The sequence below is a fragment of the Musca autumnalis genome, unplaced genomic scaffold (assembly GCF_047663935.1).
Source record: "Musca autumnalis isolate F117 unplaced genomic scaffold, ASM4766393v1 scaffold_4, whole genome shotgun sequence".
Lineage (NCBI taxonomy): Eukaryota > Metazoa > Arthropoda > Insecta > Diptera > Muscidae > Musca > Musca autumnalis.
In genome coordinates this window covers 155,376,321-155,396,887 of record NW_027411977.1, presented here as the reverse complement: position 1 = coordinate 155,396,887, position 20,567 = coordinate 155,376,321, and the positions used below count along the sequence as shown (strand labels likewise).

The 20,567-nt window shown below is 37.6% G+C and overlaps 2 protein-coding genes across 10 annotated transcripts in view; both read left to right on the top strand.

Moving 5' to 3' along the window:
- Window positions 1–8,888, top strand: part of LOC141402457 (uncharacterized) — a 130,714-nt gene extending 121,826 nt beyond the window's left edge. For all 9 annotated transcript variants that reach the window (XM_073983764.1, XM_073983769.1, XM_073983771.1 and 6 more), the window contains one exon: window positions 8,087–8,888. In XM_073983764.1, coding sequence (XP_073839865.1) covers window positions 8,087–8,460 — 374 coding nt within the window. In that variant the 3' untranslated portion in view covers window positions 8,461–8,888. The remainder of the gene's footprint in view (window positions 1–8,086) is intronic.
- Window positions 8,889–16,956: 8,068 nt separating this feature from the next.
- LOC141402458 (uncharacterized) lies at window positions 16,957–18,882 on the top strand. The gene has a single exon (XM_073983774.1). The coding sequence runs from the start codon at window positions 18,147–18,149 to the stop codon at window positions 18,465–18,467; it is 321 nt and encodes a 106-aa protein (XP_073839875.1). The 5' UTR covers window positions 16,957–18,146; the 3' UTR covers window positions 18,468–18,882.
- Window positions 18,883–20,567: the final 1,685 nt, after the last annotated feature.

The window sequence follows — 20,567 nt, the reverse complement described above, 5'->3', positions numbered from 1 at the left end:
CGAAATTAAACTGGATTAACTTAAACCTATCAGTTACATTCGTAACAATACAATAGAATACATTTTATACATCTCATCCGTCGTTGTTTACCAAACGAAAGACTCAGAGAGGCTAATGCAAAAAAACCCTCATTTATTTTGAGGGAGAATTATCAAGGTAGATGTAATAGCAATGTGTTACAACAATGTCAAAAAGATTTTGTAAACATAAATAGTTTTCTTAGCACAACTTCATGCAACAAATTCCACAAATATTTACATTTTTCATTCATAACTCTTTTAGTTTTTGTTTAAAAATAAACACATTTTTTGGCATCTACCTTCATAATTCGATTACTGGTTACTATCGAAGAAATCGATAACATTTTAGCGATTTCGATCGAGTCTTTCTTGTCGTGTCGAAAACTTATTCACGAGCAAATTCTCGATCGAATCGTATCACATAATTAGGCCCCAGGAAATGTCACCTATATTACTGAGGGGTATTTTGTCACCGTTGAAAAAAGTTGTTGATGTTGCTTGGCCGGGGAATCAAACCCACGACCTTCAGCGTGCAAGGCGAGTGTGCATACTATTGCACCACAGTGCACAATGGCCCAAATCCAAATTTTCTGGCCAAAACTATTTCAACGTCCATTTTGTATTGAAATTAATTATTATTTATAATAAATGTGTACAAACAGCAATTCTTACGTTTTATCGACCAAAATGACCAAAAACTGCCAAAATTTGTTGAACAGGGTGGTCCCGTTGTGTGGGGTCTAAACCAAAACATTGACCTATGTTAATAATTTTTGGTATGAAGGATTCATATCTTCCAAGAGGTCAAAATACCAAATTTCAGCCGAATCGGTCATAAAGTGTCGCTAAAATCCACAAAATACCTAAAATCGGACGGTACTTTTATGAGGGGGCTTTGACAAAAAATGGACCTATTTTCCAAAAATTATACATACTTGTTTTCGACACTCTGAAACCCTTAAATATGAATTTTAAGGAAAATCGGTTGATAGATGTGTGTATTACTGTTCTATTTCAATTGGATACTACGTACAGTCACAACAGGTATTTACAAAAAATTCTCCCATCTTAAAATAGAAAAATCCGCTTTATTTTAACTGTGGCAAATTTGAGCACGATTTGACTTCTGAATTTATTAGTGCAGACCCCCTGCTATCTTTCAAATTCGATTTTGAGGTGGACATATTTGGACATTTTTTTAAAAGTTTAAGTATATTTAAAAAATATTTGTAAAAATAATTTTTAATATATATAAAAACATTGATTTTATTACGCTAATTTTACAAATTTCATCGTTCTTTTTGTAAATATTATGAAAGAACTCATTAACAGCTTCCCGATTCATAATAACTTTGGTCGCAATTCTGTATATTTATGCAGCAACGCAATACAACAAAAATTGTATATTTTACAGCACAAAGTCTGTTTTATTTTTATATAAAAAGTGTCAACTTTGGTACTGCGGCAATCAACGAATACTAACGTTATTTACAAAAACTAATTATTTTCAGATGACTTGATGTGTTTTTTATTATTCTGTGCAAAAAAAAAAAATTCGAAACTTCAAAAATAGGATTTTGGCCAAAAATTTCCTGATTGAAACCTATGTGCAGTGGCACCCACATTTACATTGCATAAATGCAACATTTACATTGCAAGTGTTGACAATCTAATGTGAAGACAAAGTAAACATGCTTTACCTTGTTTACTTTTTGTTAAATTCTTTTTGTTATTGACAATAAATATATTATATTAGGCACATACCACACAACCGTCATTTCTAATAGTTTTTATGTCTTTTTTTTTTGTTTTCTTTGCAAATGTCATGTGGCATAACAACACTAAAGAAATGTCAATTGTAGTGCAGCACAAGTGGAAACATTGCACAAATTTGGAAATTACTGCGCAACGTAAGGTGTCTTGTTGCATTTATGAAGTCACGACGATGTCTATAACGCATCACGTTGCATTTATGAAGTCAGCAATTGAAGCATACTGATACTAGTCATTTAGAAATAAAATTATTGGTCTGTTCCAGAACTGCAAGAATCTACTATTTTTTCCGATAACATAAAGGAAAAACTGTGATCATAGTAAAAAATCGTAGCTTCTTGCATGTTCTGGAACAAAGCATATGTTAGATTTTATAAACTCATACCAAAGTCGTCTTCAGTATAGAGAATTTCATTCAACACACATTTTACTTTTACGATTTATACAAGATATGAAGCGTTTATTTTTTATATTTATACCCTATACCACAATGTGGAAAAGGGTATAATAAGTTTGTTTTCCCAAAAATTCATGTAACGCCGCGAAATATTCGTCGTAGACCCCTCATGTGTTATACCAAACTTCATATCTCGACGAGATAAAGCGATTTAGCGATGTGTGTCCGTCCGTCCGTCCGTCTGTCCGTCCATTAAAAATTGTAATCAAGCTAGAGGCCGCAATTATGGACCGATTGTCACGAAATTTAGTATGGAGGTCGGGTTTGGACCAGAATAGAACTGATTAGTTTTTGGCGATGATCGTGAAATGTTAAAGGGATGAAATGGACCAAAAACAAAATTTTTGCTCGATTTTGTAGCCGCTCTGTAGGTCGCAATAATAGTCCGATCGGCGCGAAATTTTAAACGTAGTTTTGGTTTGAGATGAAGAAGTAGCGTGCAAGTCAACGGTATGATCGGATAATATTTAGCGGGTTAAATTGATCAAAACTTTTGTGTGAAAATTGGTAAAATTTCTAATGCACATCTTATAACAGCTAGCCCGGAAAGCTAGTGCACAGGGATAGTGGTATAGGGTATCACATGGTCGGCCCCGTCCGACTATAGTCTGTTCTTACTTGTTTTTTAATGCGTTTTGAGTAAACTTAGTCATTCATTTGTATTCAAATCCAATTTTTATAAGAATTACACATCGAAAATAAAATAAAGTAAAAAATTTGCTCATTTGAATAGAACCCCCTTTAAAACTTGGGTATACAGAAATATTGTATTAGAACATCGATGCATATATACTCTATATTGAAAACGAATTACTTTCAGTAATATTCAAGATAAGTATATCCCTCCTGATTAAGGATACACCCGTATATCCTGATTTGGCAAGGATTCATTCTATTATGTGTAATGCCTAGCAAGGTTTGCCTTATTCCTTGAACAAGTTAATTGTTGGAAGCGTACAGTCTACTAGAGTCGTACACATTACGCATAAACCATTCCCATGCATTTTAGAGAATATTTACCACTGAAGAATATGGCGGCCGTTTCAGGATATCCGCTTTTCTTCTGAAAAATTTAAATTTTTGATGACTTGCAGTGAATTAAAGTTAAAAAAATCGTGATAAATTTTCACTCCGGACATCCGAGAATGCTTCTCACTACTGGAAATGTTTGTTTTAGAACTTCTTTGTAATTTGTCGTGCGAACTTAGGTCGAATAAATTGACCCTCTAGCCGCTTATAATTAGTAATTCGTTCCAACACAATAAAAACACCTATATCACTACAGAAACAATATGGGAGGTGAACTTTCATTCAATGAACGTGAAAAGAAAAGGTATATAGTTGTGCAATTGTTTACTTGATGAGGAGAGTCCTTAAGAATTATGGAGGGCTTAGGCGTCAATTTCTTTCACCTTGAATCGGATTTGAATACAAATGAATGACTAAGTTTACTCAAAACGCATTAAAAATATATAAAAAAATTAAACGCTTCATATCTTGTATAAATTGAAAAAAATGGAGATTGAAAAAAAATTGTTGGGGGGTTATATTGAAGTGAGCGGTTGTGTATATAGAATTTCTACTACACTTTTTTCTAATGTAATTCGAAACATTTTGTAACATCTCATTTGTAATTGTAATTCAAGAATTCAATTTGCAATTCAAATTATTCCATTTAAAATTCGAATTATTACGTTTGTAATTCGAATTATTTTATTTGTAATTCAAATTACTTCATACCTAATTCGATTTTTTCGCAATAGTACCTACGCATTTAAATGTAAGCAATAAACATGAGTATGCTTGTTTTTATTTTCAATTGTTATAATTCGAATTTCAAATGAAAAAATTCAAATTACAAACGGAAAATTCAAATTATAAATGAAAAGATTCAAATTAACCCAGATAAAGCCACTGGTCGTTTAAACGCCACAAAAAATGGTTGCAAAAATTGACGTAAAACTCTGGTTTTTTCGAATATTTTTGTGGGGTTTTTTGCATTTTGTTATAGTATTGTCTGTTATCTGTCATTTCACACTTATAACGCTTCATTTGATCTACGCATTTCCACGCAATTGGCCTAAAACCCAAGCTATTCAAAAAAATCGACTTTTTTGTAATTTTCGACTTTTGATGAAAAATTTAAATATGCGATAAAAATTTGATCATAAATGTAAGAATCATATAAAGTCAGCGATTTGTTAGGAATATAGTAAGAGTATTTTCTCAATCAAAAACCAAGGGATTGACATGTAAGGATACACCAATATTACCCTCCAAAGTTTTTGACACTTTGAAAGGAAGGCCCGATTGCAGGAAAACTATACGTTTTAGAGAAAAGAATTATTTTTTAAAAAATGCTTAAAGAGTCTCAAAAATATAATATTCATAAAAAATTTTAAATTTTCTCGCAAAAAAATCCTCGGCGCTAAGTGGGTTAAAAATTAAATAATTTGAAATGAAATAATCGAATTACAACTGAAATTCTTCAAATTACATGTGAAAATGGTGTAGTTTCCAATGAAGACAAACGAATTGCAAAAATAAGCAATTGTTTTGTACGGATTCGATTTTATTAGAATAGCTGAGATTACATCCGTAATTAATTGTTCGAACAGTTTTGTTGTTGTTGTTGTTGTAGCAGCATATAATGCTGGGATGGCAGCCGCTGGCCGAAACACTTTTGGTTTCGGGTCAATCCGGTACGTAAGAACCCGCTGCAGTGGGATTGAACAGTTTTGTAGTCGCATTTAATTCAGCAATTCCTCTTTAATCCGTGACATGTTGACAAAATAATAAAAGGACTTAGGATTGGATTTAAAATTAACCTTAATTTTGTGAACGTAAACATTGTATAATCTGCTAGATTTTATGGTATATTTAACCTAGTAACGGAATAATTTCGTAGGCTACGAAGGAGCTTGACTTCTTATATTTTCGTAACTGTTTGCATTCAGAAGGTCTGCGGTTCAATACCTGACCGGAAAATCACAATTTTCCGCTCATGTAAATCCTCGCAGTGTAATACTTACATTTCCTGAGTATTTCAGCCATGAAAAACTTATCTACAAGTAATGTGGCAAGACACGCCGTTCGAACTCGGCGATAAAAGTAGGTACCATATCATTGAGCCAATATGAATCGACGTGCATTCATTGATATGAGAGAAGTCTCCCTTGTCCCTTCAGGGATATTGTGCGATGTTATAAGGGAATAAAGATTTCGATTTTTTTTTTATAATTTAGGGGCCTAATTATGGCTTCGGTATTGTGTTGTTTCGAAACGAGTACTTAAATGTTGTATGATTACACTGTGCAACACTGGAAATGCAAACAACTTCTAATGGGCATTTTCTGAAAGTACATATTGAGACTACAAAAACCTTAATTGGGTTTTGTGTTCTTAGATCGGGGTTAAATTTTATGGCCCCATCTAAACCGACCTAAAATGAGCCTTTTTTCCAGTGATCGGACCTTTATCATCGAAACTAATAAGAATTTTGTTTTGCAGTCTTCAGCAATATTGTAGCCCTAAAGTAGTAGAACTTACGTGTCAAACAGATTAACTAGGAAAAGCTGCATCTAGCGCATCAAACTCGTTAAAATATAGAAAAGTTTACATCATTTCTGAAATTCTGGTCAGTAACAACTAAACTGTTGGGAGTTGAAACAAGTAATCATTCTAAAAATTTTCCAAATAATGTGACCATCAATTCTTCAGAACATTCTAAAACTCTAAAATGGTTATTTCAAGTTGTTTAAGGGGTATTTCATAACATACCTTTTACAAAACTTATTTCAAACAATGTTCACACAGGCTGTTTATTCTCAAGTTGGGGATTTCAATGAATTATTGAAATTTTCCCAAATTGTTGTTGAAAAATTTGCTATAAACAAGGCGATAGAGGCATTTTGCAACAATATAATGTTCTGAAGAGCTGTGTATTACATTCCAGAGAATATTTTCCCAAAAAGTAACATTAAGAAGAATTTAACATTTTGGGAGATACGCTGCGAAATATACACAAATTATAGGATTTTTAGATATATTATAAAATTTGAGGCAATAAATGCAGTTTTTCGAGGTCACTATTCCTCCAAATATTTTCTTCTTGCTCTTATCTACAAGTTTGCTGCAAATGTCAAAACAAAATTCGTACTGGTTTCAGAGATACAGCCCCGATTTGTTTTTAAAATTCTATCTTTAATCATGTTTAGATGAGGCCATAAAAACCGAACCCGATCTAAGAAAACAAAACCTAACAGGCATGTCACAGATTCCGATCGGAATGGTTTCAATTCCGTAATTTCATTTCGATCGTTTTTGTTTAAGCTTCTTCTGATTCCGATCGATTTTGTGAAACCGGAAAACTTCATTATTTAGTTTAATAAGATATAAAATATAAATTTATTAATAAAACAACATTTTTATTATTTCTAAGTGTTTTCAGAGTGTTTTTTAATGGCAAATTTAAAAAATAAAAAAAAACAATTCCGTTTGCAAAATCAAAAGTGGTTTCATTCCGAAAAAGTCTTCGTTTTTCGTTTTCTGAAGAAGCTAAATACGGAATTAATTCCACTTTCGGTCGGAATTCGTTTCTGCGACATACCTGTAAATATGGTTTTTGCCTATTGGTCCTCTACTTTCATAAAATTCTGGACAGAAGTTGTTTGCACGCGATTGGCTCAAAAATGTTGCACAGTGTTATATTAGTTGTCGAGTAAAATTATCGAACCAATATTTGCGAGTCTGTTTGCTGTCGTTATATAGAACAACATTAAGGTTAGGAAATAAAGATGGAAAAATAACAAAACAAAAAGACACTTGAAGTCTTTTTAATGAATAATAATAATCATGTTGAAACAATAAGATATATATGCATTCATTACACAATATTGGAGTTTGCATTCGTTTAAAGAACAAATTTAAGAATTTCTTAAAAAAATTAAATAGACTTTATTTTGTAGAGGTAGAATTTTTAAAATAGTAAAGTTAATAAAAAGTATTATGGCAGAACTCACTTCCGAACGCCCCATTTAAATAGAAGTTATAATTAAAATAACTCCGTTCTGTAAAGTTCGTGAGAACTATTACATATTATTATTATGCACTATACCAAAATTCAGCTGTTTCTGAAACATGAGCCACATTAGAGACATTTCAACGAAGTAAAGCTGATACAAAAAATTGTTTTATTCTAACTTAGTAAAATAATTATTATGGCATTAGATAAAAGACGCCTTAAACTGAAATAATAGCTTTTAAATTTGTGAATAGGTAGTAAGCTTATATTAAAGAAAAATTGGGGCTCTACTGATTTTGGATGTATTGATTAGCAGCACATTATAGCTAATATACGTAATGTAAAATCATTAAGCTATAAAGCCATATAGGTATTTCTGTTGAGGATTTTTATATTTGAGTTGCAATGCTTTATTCCACTTTAAGTCTTAGATGTTTGATCTATAAAAGTGACGTATAGTTTTACTGAATCAACTAATTTGCTTTAAATATGTACATAGGTTCCCTAAGTTAAGGGTTGATCGACCCCCATTTCATGGCGATCGGTTTATTAGTCTATGAGCTAGAGTTGGCACCGCAAAACGCTTTTAAAAAGCAGGGTTTCGTAGAGGCCATTCGCATGAAAACTGCGTAATATTAAAAAAAATTAAAAGAAAAAAAAAATCGTTGTTTTCTCGAAAAAATTGCTTTTATGGGGCTTTACAACTGGGGGTCAACGCATTTTTTATTAAATTACAATTGTTGCCATTTTCACATTAATTGTTCATTTCATTAAACTATTAAACAACATTTTTATCTTTTGCATTTTTACAGTCGGTAGCGATAAGCCACAGAGGCGAGGCAGCGTTGGTTCTCTTGACAGTGGTATGTCGATATCATTTCAATCTACTACAACCAGTAACGCATCACGAGAAAATGCAGCAGTAATCGCAGCTGCAGCAAATGCCGCTGCCGCAAAACTGAGACTGGGTCCTCCGGCAGCTACGGTCGGTGGCTTGTATATTGCGCCCGGAATACAAGGTTACAATCAAGTTAATTATATTCATCCACATGCCGCACTTATGTTGCAACAACAACAGCAGCAATCACAGCAACAGCAACAATCTCAGACCCCAGTAAGTGGTCGAATTCCGGGACGGGAACGAAAACTTTCTCGATCAGAAGAAAACAGATCGACAGAAGTATAAATAATTAATATCTCATAATTTCTGAAGATATTCCTTGTGTTTTGTAAAAAAAAACTTATACATCGCTTTATAACAGTTTTATTGGTTTTTGAGTTTAATAATATTTGTCTTCGTATTGGTAGGAATAAGTTTTTTTTAATTTAATGCTAAGATCATTCTCTAAACATAAACACACACATAAACTCATCATATTTCTATATATGTATGTATGTAAACATATATATATATATTATTGGAATATATAACAGACCTATTAACTTAACTTGTAGCCATGCTCCAATGCATCATATATTGCGAGCATGTCTGCATTTATCTATTTATCAGCATTATTTATGGAAATATATAAATAATTATCCTAAACGAATGATTTGTAAATACTTTAACTGACACATGAAAAATTAAAAAAGCAATTTAAATGAAAAACAAAACTTGTCTTTATTTTTACTGCAATTCCATTCGTTACTGAAATCTTGAGTGTGGGTTGCTGTTGGTGTGTATGGTATGAGATGTGGCGGGTTTTTGGAAAATCGTACTAGAAGAGAAGAAATATACAGCTTAGTGGTATATTATAGCATTTCCAAATTAAATGAAACCTTTTCCAAATTGAATGAAACCTTTTCAAAATTGATGATTTGGAAAAGGTTTCATTTAATTTGGAAAAGGTTTCATTTAATTTGGAAAAGGTTTCATTCAATTTGGAAAACGTTTCATTCAATTTGGAAAAAGTTTCATTCAATTTGGAAAAGGTTTCATTTAATTTGGAAAATTTATTTGGTTTTAAAAAATTTGGGCGTTTGAACCGACAAAAATGTTGATTAGGATTAAAGATCAACAGTTTTGCGGAGGAGATACTAAAAGGAATGGATCGACATTGACCGTTATGGAAGTGGATCTCCAGCCACAACATATGGTGTCATAGGGGGTTTTTACACTCTTCGGGCTGTTTGCTCAAGAAGTATGGACTTGCCCCTAAAAAAACATTTAATATCGTAATTGAGGCAGCGAATGCAAGTTGCTTCAACAAAAATCAAAGTTAGTCGTTATTAGGTCTTAAAGTGAACTTATCCGAAATTTTGTGTGGGAGGTACCGGATGGAGTGGACAAGCATAGTCCATATTTGAACCTGATCTATATCTGGTAGATATATTAGGATGTGTAAAGTATAGACCAATTCGGCCACTCCCTTCAAGAGTTACCGTACGAACAAATTTTCCGAACATTTTTGAACTTTTGTGGGGGAGGTACCTGAAGGAGTGGACCGATATTGCTTATCTTCAAACTTAAACTATGTTTGAACAAAATATTACTAAGGCCATATTTTTGACCGAATCGACAGATCCGTTCGAGAGTTATCTTGCGCTCCAACCACCTCACAGTGTGTCATAGGGGTTTTTGCAGATTATGCGAAGACGAAGAAGAAACAGAGACGATTGAGCACTTATTATGCCGTTGTCCAATGCTCAGGACCAGGAGAGTTCAAACAATGGGTGAACATACGTTATCATCTCTGACAACATTCTGCCAAGCCGAGCCGACAACACTGCTTCTTCTCGCCAAGGGTTTGAAGTGGCTTCAACACGAACAAACTACAGCATCTTAATACGGCTAACCTCCTTACTCGCTCTCTCTCTCTCCTTACAAATAATCTCTCAATCCGTAGCACTTACTTTATCATTCTCAACTATCCTCTAACTTACTTAATTATTCCTTTTTCCTACTTCTAAACTCGATATGCTATTATTTCTTTTCTCCTACCCTTACTTTAGGATGAACACAATGGACCATAAGGTCTCCGAGTGGAGTGGCTGTCCAACACGACAGCTGCGCGTCCTTTAACCTAACCTAACCTAGGGGTTTTTGCAACTTTCATGCTATTTTATCAGGAAGTATGGACTTGCCCCTGATGAAGCTTGTACCGTCGTATGGAGGGCAGTGAATACAAGTTGCTAAAACAAAAATCAAAGCGATTCGAGAGATGGCCCTAAACTGAACTTTTCCGAAATTTTGTGTGGGAGGTACCCGAAGGAGTGGACCTATTGAGACCATATTGGAACCTCATCTTACTCTGGTAGAAAGTTTACGCTAGACAGAGTATGGACCAAATCGGTAACTCCCTTCAAGAGTTATCGTGCGCACAAACTTTCCGAACATTTTCGAACTTTTGTGGGGGAGGTACAGGAAGGAGTGGACCGATGTAGCTCATCTTCGAACTTAAACTAAGTTTGGGCAAAATATTACTAAAGCCAAAATTTGAACCGAATCGGTTCATCCGTTCGAGAGTTATCGTTCGCTCCAGCCAGCAGGACAGACAGACAGACGGACGGACATGGCTAGATCGACTCAAAATTGTCTGAAACACATTTCGTCCAAACATACTTGGGGTCTAAAACCACTATTTCGATGAGGCACATTTTCATCGTATCAAAGTGTATATGGCGAAAAACAAAAATTTTTTACAATCGATGAATCCGAGTTTCACCCTTTCAGAATTCGCGAACTGTTAACATATTCTATATAGTATGATATACATTCTTTAAACTGAAGTGTTTTAGGAGGAATCCCATAAGGTCGACCATTAAAATTAATTTACGTGGAAGCTGTGTTGGCATCAATGTAGAAAAATAGGTAAAAATGGGTTGAAGCCAACAAGTTTTTTTATGCTCCCTTCCGATTTTAGGCTTAACCTTACATTTTATAGACATATGCCCAAAGAAAGACTCAAAGAATACTTCATGGGCAATATGATACTAGTGTATCATTTTTCGATATATCCACTGCATCCACCTAAAATTGATGCTGACATTTTGAAGCCGGAATTTCGGGGTTTCTTGAATTGTTTTAATAATTCGGACGCGCAACAAGATAATATTCAAAACTCACATTAGGATTATAAAACTCGTGATTCTACGTCGTTTAATGCATATCTCATGAGTGTGCTCCTTACAGCATCCTAGTAATTGGAGTCTAAAGGCCAATATTTGATGCGTGATTTTTTTTAAAAAAAAACTATTTTTTGCGTTTAAAATTTACAAGTGCCATTCAATTTCCTTTGTACCCCGCGTGAATTTAGTTTTTTTACGCGGCGGATCTAATGAGACCTTCCGCGATCGAATCCATCCACTAAAACCGCGGATATAGATATCCTGAAAATAGGAAAAGCAGCAAAAAATTATTTCGACAAATCCGCGTACTAAACCGCGATTTTCTTGAAATTTTTTTACGTAAATGGAATCCTTTATACGCGATTATAATATTTGCGAAAACGCGTGTCATAAATTACAGAGATTCGCGTGTAATATGGGTTTTTCACCAAAAATAGAATGTGGAGGCACATCCGCGGTTCTTGAAGAATTTAATTAAAATTGGTATATTTGGACGTATTTTTGATAGGCGCTGACGAAACCGGATGCGCATCAAAATCGTATGCACATTGCGCGACTTTTACCAACTTTAAGGTTTTTTGCAGTGTATTATGCAACTGGTGGCACACAATGGCCCCTGAGTGAAACATCGAAATATGCATAAATTTTGAAAGAGATTGATTCGCTGTATCCAAAAACGGATGCGCATCAACCGACTTTAACTAATTCGCGAATAACAGGCTTTTTAATTATAATATTAATTGAATGATTGTAATTTCAATATTACTCTTAATTTCCAACCCTTATAAGTTATCACAGTAATCAGTTAAACTCTCGCGATGGTAAACCATATGTTTTGATGAAGTTTTAACTGTATACATTCATTATTCTATGGGATTTTAGCAAAATAGTTGGAGAACTCCCAAATATTTTTTTCTAATTTTTAGAATCAAACCAAAAAAATATTTGCAACAATATTTTCCAACAATAAGTTTTTCTCTTTTGTTGTTGCTATAATATGCAATTTATGTACCCAATCTCTATAAATTTGGTATCATATTTTTCTACGCATTGTCTAGATTCCGCATATATTCTTTAATTAATTTTTTGAGGGTTTGTACGGTTTCTTGGACAGGATAATTTGGATTTACTTCAAAATTTTTTTATTATTTGTTGACTTTCCGCGAAAATAATAATAAATTTAATAACTATTTAAACATCTACGAATAGATATGGACTGCTGTTAACGATTTATGCATACATTTTGTCATAACAACAAAAAAGATATTTTTAAATATTTTTTCTTTATATGAGAATAAAAACCGCTATAACTTTTGCGCGCATTGACCAATTTCGTGAACGCGAGCAGATTTGAAACCGGATTTTTTTCCTTTACCTCTGTACCAAAAATCGTAGTTGTGCTCGTAAAAAAAATTTTTAATTTTTTTCAAATGGAATTGTAAAGGAATTTTGTTATTCGCCATATACCCTCCTTAGCCTAAAGGCTGAGGGCATAACAATGTGTAAGTGACAAATAGAGCATATTAGGATTGGAACCCAGTAATAACAATGGTAACAATGGTGCCAACGTGTTGCCATTGTGAAGCCGTGTACCCAAAAGGTCAACCGTTTAAAAATTCGTTATAAACGGATTTGTTATATGATCAACACGCATTTCGAATCATAAGAAGAACATACAATATAGTTGACTTTAAAAATATAATCGGACAGCACTCTTTGATATCAAGGAAGCTTTGCTAGGATGGTAGTTGGAAAAAGATATTTTATATAACCTCCGCTAATTAGTCAGGAATAATCTCTGTCACGTCTATGCCCCACGAATTCGAATTACCATAGTCCCGGGAATTCCCGGGTTCCCGGGAATGAGAAATTTTCATTCCCGATTTCCCGGGAATGAAAAAAAGTCGGGAATTCCCAAACTCTATCCAGGCTTCTCTGTCAGGTATCCGAACTTCAATGTCGTCGAAGTGTAATTGTGGTGATATATAGTCACTGATTACCTCCAAACCCACCGATAGTCCAGATTGTCGTAAGATAGCAGCATGGCCGTAGTCGAAGTTACGCCATGAATTTAACTCCTTGAGTCGGAGAGCACTCTTTGCTGCCAACTCCTGTACCACGAGATTCATCGGATGAAGATCCAGTAATACATTGAGAGCAGCCTGTGGAGTGCTTTTCATGGCACCGGTAATTAGGAGAGATGCCGCTCTTTGAACGACATTAATCTTACGGAGAAGGGATGTCTTACTCAAAGCATTCCACCATACCAATGAACCATAAGTTAGAATGGGGCGAACTATGGCCGTAAAAATCCAGTGTATGACCTGTGGTTTCAAACCCCAACTCTTACCAATAGAGTTCTTGCAAGAATAAAGGGCTATAAGTCCTCTCTTGGCACGTTCCTCGACATTCCTTTTCCACGTTAGTTGGTGGTCCAGGATAATGCCAAGGTACTTGGCCTCTAGGGAGAGCTTTAGGGCCACTCCATCCAGCGTTGGTAGGGTGAATGGTTTGACTTTTCTCTTGTTCGTAAATAGAACCAGCTCTGTCTTAGATGGGTTCACCCCAAGTCCATTGTTGTGTGCCCATCTTGATAATTTGTCCAGAGCTCCTTGCATGAGTTCCGATAGCGTTTGTGGGAACTTCCCGGTGATCATTATGACCACGTCATCAGCATAAGCTACAGTCTTTATACGTAGTTGGTCAAATTCCTTAAGTATTTCGTTAATCACCAGGAGCCACAGCAGTGGTGATAATACACCTCCTTGTGGTGTGCCCCTGGTGACAGACTTCCGAATGGAGGTCTCACCGATATTTGAATTGATTATCCTGCCGCTAAGCATTCCATCGATCCAATTGATCAGTGTAGTGGAAACACCTAAGTTCAAGAGTGAATTGTGGATGGATTCGAGTTTGACGTTATTAAAGGCGCCTTCTATATCTAGAAACGCTGCTAACGTATAGTTTGAGCCCATCATATTCCTCTCGATTAAACCAACGACTTCATTAAGTGCAGTCTCCACCGATCTGCCTTTGATGTAGGCGTGTTGGGCAGGACTAATAACACTGTTTCCAAGTTTGGACCTTATTCCTAGGTCAAGCAATCTTTCTAACGTTTTCAATAGAAAGGAAGATAGGCTGATTGGTCTGTAGTCTTTGGGAAGCGTGTGACTTGACTTCCCCGCTTTGGGGATGTATGTCACCGTGACCTCCCTCCACAGAACCGGTGTGAACGATAGACGTAGACAGGCCCTATAAATATGATCCAGGTGTGGTATCAACACCTCCAATGCGTTTTGTAGCATAGCAGGGAAGATACTATCTGGACCAGGTGATTTAAAGGGCTTAAAAGTGTTTATCGCCCAAGCTATCTTTGTGTGACTTATGATCTCCTCGATGACACTCACTTCCCCTGTGGCTTGGTTACACATTGGTGGATCGGCTGAGCGATCTGGTGCATCCATGCAGTTGGGAAAGTGGGTTTTGGCCAGGAGATCCAGAGTTTCTAGACCGGAGTTAGTCCATGTGCCATCATCCCGCTTGATACTGCCGATGGATTTAGGGTCCTTCGACAGTACTCTACGAAACCTGGCTACATCCTTTACTCCCTCTATAGACTCGCTAAAGCAGACCCAAGATCTGCGTTTAGCCTTCTTTATTTCGCTGTTGTACTTATTGAAAGATACCTTGTAGTTCTCCCAATCTGTGGACAACTTCGTTTTGTTGGCTTTATTGTAGAGCCTTCTGCTAATCTTCCTGAGATTAGCCAGATCTTTCGACCACCAGACCGGTTGACATCTTCTGCCTGGGTAAGTGAGTGGGCAGGCGGTCTCATAGCTGTCCACCAAAACCTCTGTCACGTGATTCACTGTACTATTAACCTCTGTGGCTGTTTGGGGGTATCGTGACACTCCCAGCTTGGAGCTTACTAGTTCATTGAATTTGTTCCAGTCGGTTTTCCGTGGATTTCTAAATGGTGGCTGTCGAATGCCATTAACAGAGACTTGGAAGAATATCTTCCGATGATCCGAAAAGGAGCATTCTTCCGATACCCTCCAGTCACTGATAATAGATTCGTCTTTATTAGTGAGGGTTATGTCTATAACCTCCCCCCTGATTCTATTTTGAAAAGTGTATTCATTTCCCCTGTTGCATATTCTGAGATTATATTTTAAGATAAAATCGAATACGGACTCACCTCTGGCATTTGTGTCTCTGCTGCCCCAGTGGAAATGGTGAGCATTGGCATCACATCCTAGGATGATGAGGCAAGTGCTACCCATCTCTTTGACAAGCTTCTCCACGTCATTACCCGGTGGGTCAGGGCTCTCGAATGGCATGTAAATGGACGAGAATATGGTGGCTCCATGGGAGCTGCATTCCATCCTTACAGCCGTAATATCACCTCCGCTGAAATTAGAGAGGAATATTAGTTTAAGACTCTTCTTAGCAACTACACAGGTTCATACCTTGTCCCCGTTGGATGTGGCCAAGGTGATGTAGTTGCTATCGTTTAATCCAGCAACCTTATTCTTGTATAAGTAAGGCTCCTGGATTAAGACGATGTCAACTTCAGACTTCTTGAGGGCTAGAAGAAGTTCAGCAGCAGCCGCTTTGCAGTGATGCAGATTAATCTGCATTATGCGAAGCGGCTGCTGCCTCCGTTCCTCCACTACTTTCGTCCTAGGCGGAATCTGATCCATCCTAGACCAAAGTGTAGTTTGCCCTCACGAGTCCTTAAGTACTCTTGCCCCTGAGTGTCTATTGACACCCTGATGGCAACACCTCCATTTTCCGGATTGTGGCTGACCAGATTCCATGTGCTGGTCCGGAGATTGGGGGTTTGTCTGCCGAGTATGGTCAGTATGCGCGCGGGATCCACAGGTGGAGGTGGCACCCAAGCTGACAACACTCTTCTGAAAGGGACCTCGTTGACCCCAACGACTGCCAATTGACATCCCTCCCAGAGTTCGCCAAGACCCTCTATCGTGGAAGTGAGGAAATCCAGAGATTCCCTATTTTCACAACAGATGACCCTAACGCCTCTGTATGGAGCGGCACTGCCAAATTGGGTGTGTTTAGGAGGTTCCCCTTCTCCTGCGAACACGATGTCACGCAGACGAGTTTCGATAAGTAGCCATCGATCCTCTCTGATTATCCAATCAGGGTCAGATTTATCGATGACCGCTGCTCGCAACTCATCCGGCACCATCGGTCTGCTTGTTCTTTTTCCCCTGCTGTTGGTCTTGAGATGGGAACTGGAAGATTCCTTGTGGCCCAAGTTAGCTTGTGAGGCTGAACTGGCTGCGGCATCTTTCCTGTTCCCAGTCTTAGGGCAACCGGCTGGGGAGGTATGAATAATGGGTTGTTGACCTGAAGTGGGCCTCTTTGCACTGGGGAGTGGCTCCTCCATTGACCTGTCTCTCTTCACCGCGATTTTTGGTGAAGATGGATTGGGCTTGGTAGGTGCTCCCCCAGGTGCGGAGACCGGTGTTCGGTCGGACTTCCCAGATTTTGAACTCTTATGATGCGTCCCCTTCGGCTTGGCTGCCTTCTTCTTTGAGGTTTGCCCTGTCTGTGTGACGGGACATCCCTTTGAAGAGAGCTTTGAGGTCGAAGGAAGCGAATCATTTGATGGTTTACGGATCATGTCAACATCGCTCCCAGTTTGGCCCTTGGGGGCTGTGGGAGTCGATGTAGGCATTGACCTAACCTCTTCGTTTGCCGTAATAAGAGAAAGCTTGCTGATATCAGGTTTTCCCTTGGGTAAGTGAGGGTGAGATCTTTCGATCTTTTTCACTACCTTGAGATTAATCCTGATCAGCTTGCATTCTCTCAGCGTTATAGATGAGGGTCCCTGTCAATGAACTTCCTGAGGAAGTGCATTGCTCTGTGGTACGCCTTCCTCTTTTTGGCCCATTTACTAGCAGAGCTATCTGAGGTGGTGGGAGCTTTTCCGGCCGGTATTTTGGTCGGAGCTCCTTCCTCAACAGCAGCCAGTCCTTTTGAGCCAGCAACATCGGCTGCGGCCGATGGTTGGGTAACTGGTGCATCGGTTGGTCCAGAGTTCATACAGGTGGCTGCTTCCACTGAGGTCGAGGCCGACTCATCGTTGACTACAGTCGCTGGAATGACTGTGGTGTTCATTTCGTCATCCGATGAGCCGTCCTCGGCCCCAGTAGAATAGCCACCCTGACTGAGACGCAGGGCCAACGTCTGCTCCAGTATCTCCAGGAGTTTCCGGCTTTGTTCAGCCAAACTGTCAGTGACAGCTCCCAGAGTGGGTACCTTCGGTCCGTCCCCTCCCGACACTACCGTCCCGTCAACCGTTGGCTGGGTTGCCCCAGACTTGGTAATAGATTTTGAATCTGAAGAATTGTCCTTTGGCATTGCATTGTTGTCATCAATCGGATTAGTTTTGGTTGTTTTTTTGTTTAAATTTTTGCTCTCCATACGTCATAGATTTAGTGGGGGAAGTGAGGTCCACCATGGCATAGCCCTCCTGTACCATGGCAAGGACATGACAACTAAGCCATTACTGCGTTGAGATGCCCAGGTATCAACGAGGCTCCGTTCTAATACAGTTGGTACCCTAACTGCAAACCTTAGAACACCGATGGGCACGGTTTCGCCTGACACCCCGGCGTTAGGGGGTCTCTAATAAGTAGGAGACCGCTACTTGGATAACCTTTGGTCGGTCACAGTTCCCCAACTAAACACTTCCAGGGTGTTGAGTGTGGAAACTGTGACCTTAAGCCCCCGCATCGCGTCAAGATTGTTATCCCTGGTTCTCTTGACAGTGGTATGTCGATATCATTTCAATCTACTACAACCAGTAACGCATCACGAGAAAATGCAGCAGTAATCGCAGCTGCAGCAAATGCCGCTGCCGCAAAACTGAGACTGGGTCCTCCGGCAGCTACGGTCGGTGGCTTGTATATTGCGCCCGGAATACAAGGTTACAATCAAGTTAATTATATTCATCCACATGCCACACTTATGTTGCAACAACAACAGCAGCAATCACAGCAACAGCAACAATCTCAGACCCCAGTAAGTGGTCGAATTCCGGGACGGGAACGAAAACTTTCTCGATCAGAAGAAAACAGATCGACAGAAGTATAAATAATTAATATCTCATAATTTCTGCAGATATTCCTTGTGTTTTGTAAAAAAAAACTTATACATCGCTTTATAACAGTTTTATTGGTTTTTGAGTTTAATAATATTTGTCTTCGTATTGGTAGGAATAAGTTTTTTTTAATTTAATGCTAAGATCATTCTCTAAACATAAACACACACATAAACTCATCATATTTCTATATATGTATGTATATAAACATATATATATATATTATTGGAATATATAACAGACCTATTAACTTAACTTGTAGCCATGCTCCAATGCATCATATATTGCGAGCATGTCTGCATTTATCTATTTATCAGCATTATTTATGGAAATATATAAATAATTATCCTAAACGAATGATTTGTAAATACTTTAACTGACACATGAAAAATTAAAAAAGCAATTTAAATGAAAAACAAAACTTGTCTTTATTTTTACTGCAATTCCATTCGTTACTGAAATCTTGAGTGTGGGTTGCTGTTGGTGTGTATGGTATGAGATGTGGCGGGTTTTTGGAAAATCGTACTAGAAGAGAAGAAATATACAGCTTAGTGGTATATTATAGCATTTCCAAATTAAATGAAACCTTTTCCAAATTGAATGAAACCTTTTCAAAATTGATGATTTGGAAAAGGTTTCATTTAATTTGGAAAAGGTTTCATTTAATTTGGAAAAGGTTTCATTCAATTTGGAAAACGTTTCATTCAATTTGGAAAAAGTTTCATTCAATTTGGAAAAGGTTTCATTTAATTTGGAAATGCTATATCTAATGTATAGAAAGTCAATTGGCTGGCTACCTCCTATGATATCCCCATGTTAAAGTTTACAGTTGATTGCACTGTGAGGGGTCTAACGTGCAACTAGTTACTGTAATCATGACTATGGACGAGTTTCACTTTGCTAGCATTTGGTGGTTTTTTAGATTAAATATTTCCAACTGACGCCTTTTCGTATACTTGGGGTTAAAAAGCTGTCAATTGGTTCCCTTCTCATTACTTGTGGGTCAATTTTGTACTATTACCGCTTAGAACTATTTCAGGACTAATTAAATTGCGACAATTGGATTACAATTAGGTTAGGTTAGGTTCAGGATGCGCAGCTGCCATGTTGGCAGCTACTCCACTCGGAGACCTTGAGGTCCATTGTGATCATCCAAACTATTAAATTATGTGTGTTGTAGAGGTGAAAGATGTTGTATTGATGTGTGGTTTGGGCTATTTGATTGTAGATGCTGGATATGGCTATGTGTGTTGATGTTGGTTGAGTTGTAGATGGTGATGATATGTAACTGATGTGAAGATAATGGTGGTGTGGAAGACAAGTGATGTGGTGCCTGTTGTGGATAGAGCTTTGTGGTGCTGTGTGACTGTGGGTGATGATATAAGTCTGTTGATGTGATGTGCTGTGTGGGAGGAAAGTGATTAGGTTGGAAAGGTTGGACAGGAAGGGAAGCGGAAGTTGGTATGGCAAGAGAGAAGAGTAAGAATAATTAGAATGATTAGTGACTGTATTGGAGAAGTCAGGTTATTTAAAGAGGGAAGATGGTTTAGTAGCTAACTACGATTTAATTACTAATGGTTTTAGGTCTGTGTTGGCCTGCCCCAGAGCATATTAAGGCTCTTGCAGTAAACCACCAACACTGTGGGGTCAATAGAGGCGAAGTAGGAAAGAGATTCAATCACATGTTCACCAAATAGTCTATGTCTTTTGACCATCAGTCTAGGACATCTACATAGAAGGTGCTCGATTGTCTCCGTTTCCTCCTCATCCTCACATAACCTACAGTACTCAATGTTATTGCCATCCCACTTGCAAGTCATGGATCTTATTCCGCAGTGACCGGTTATTACCCCCACAGCGGTTCTGATTTCTGATTTGCACAGCGAGAGGAGGGACGAAGTTCTACGCCGTGAGATAACCGGCCAGATTGACTTAGATACCTTACAACCAGGCACATCCTGCCAAACTTTAACGGTTTCCTCTGCGTAGAGCTTACTGAGTTTGTCGAGGAAGAAGCAGAGAGGTGGCTTGACACTATCCTCTACCGTGAGGTCCGAGGATTGGGATCCTCTTCTAGCCAGTTCATCAACTAT

Bases quoted from the DNA above. Each gene is read 5' to 3' on its own strand.
- LOC141402458 (XM_073983774.1), top strand. From the start codon at position 18,147: ATGTCGATATCATTTCAATCTACTACAACCAGTAACGCATCACGAGAA.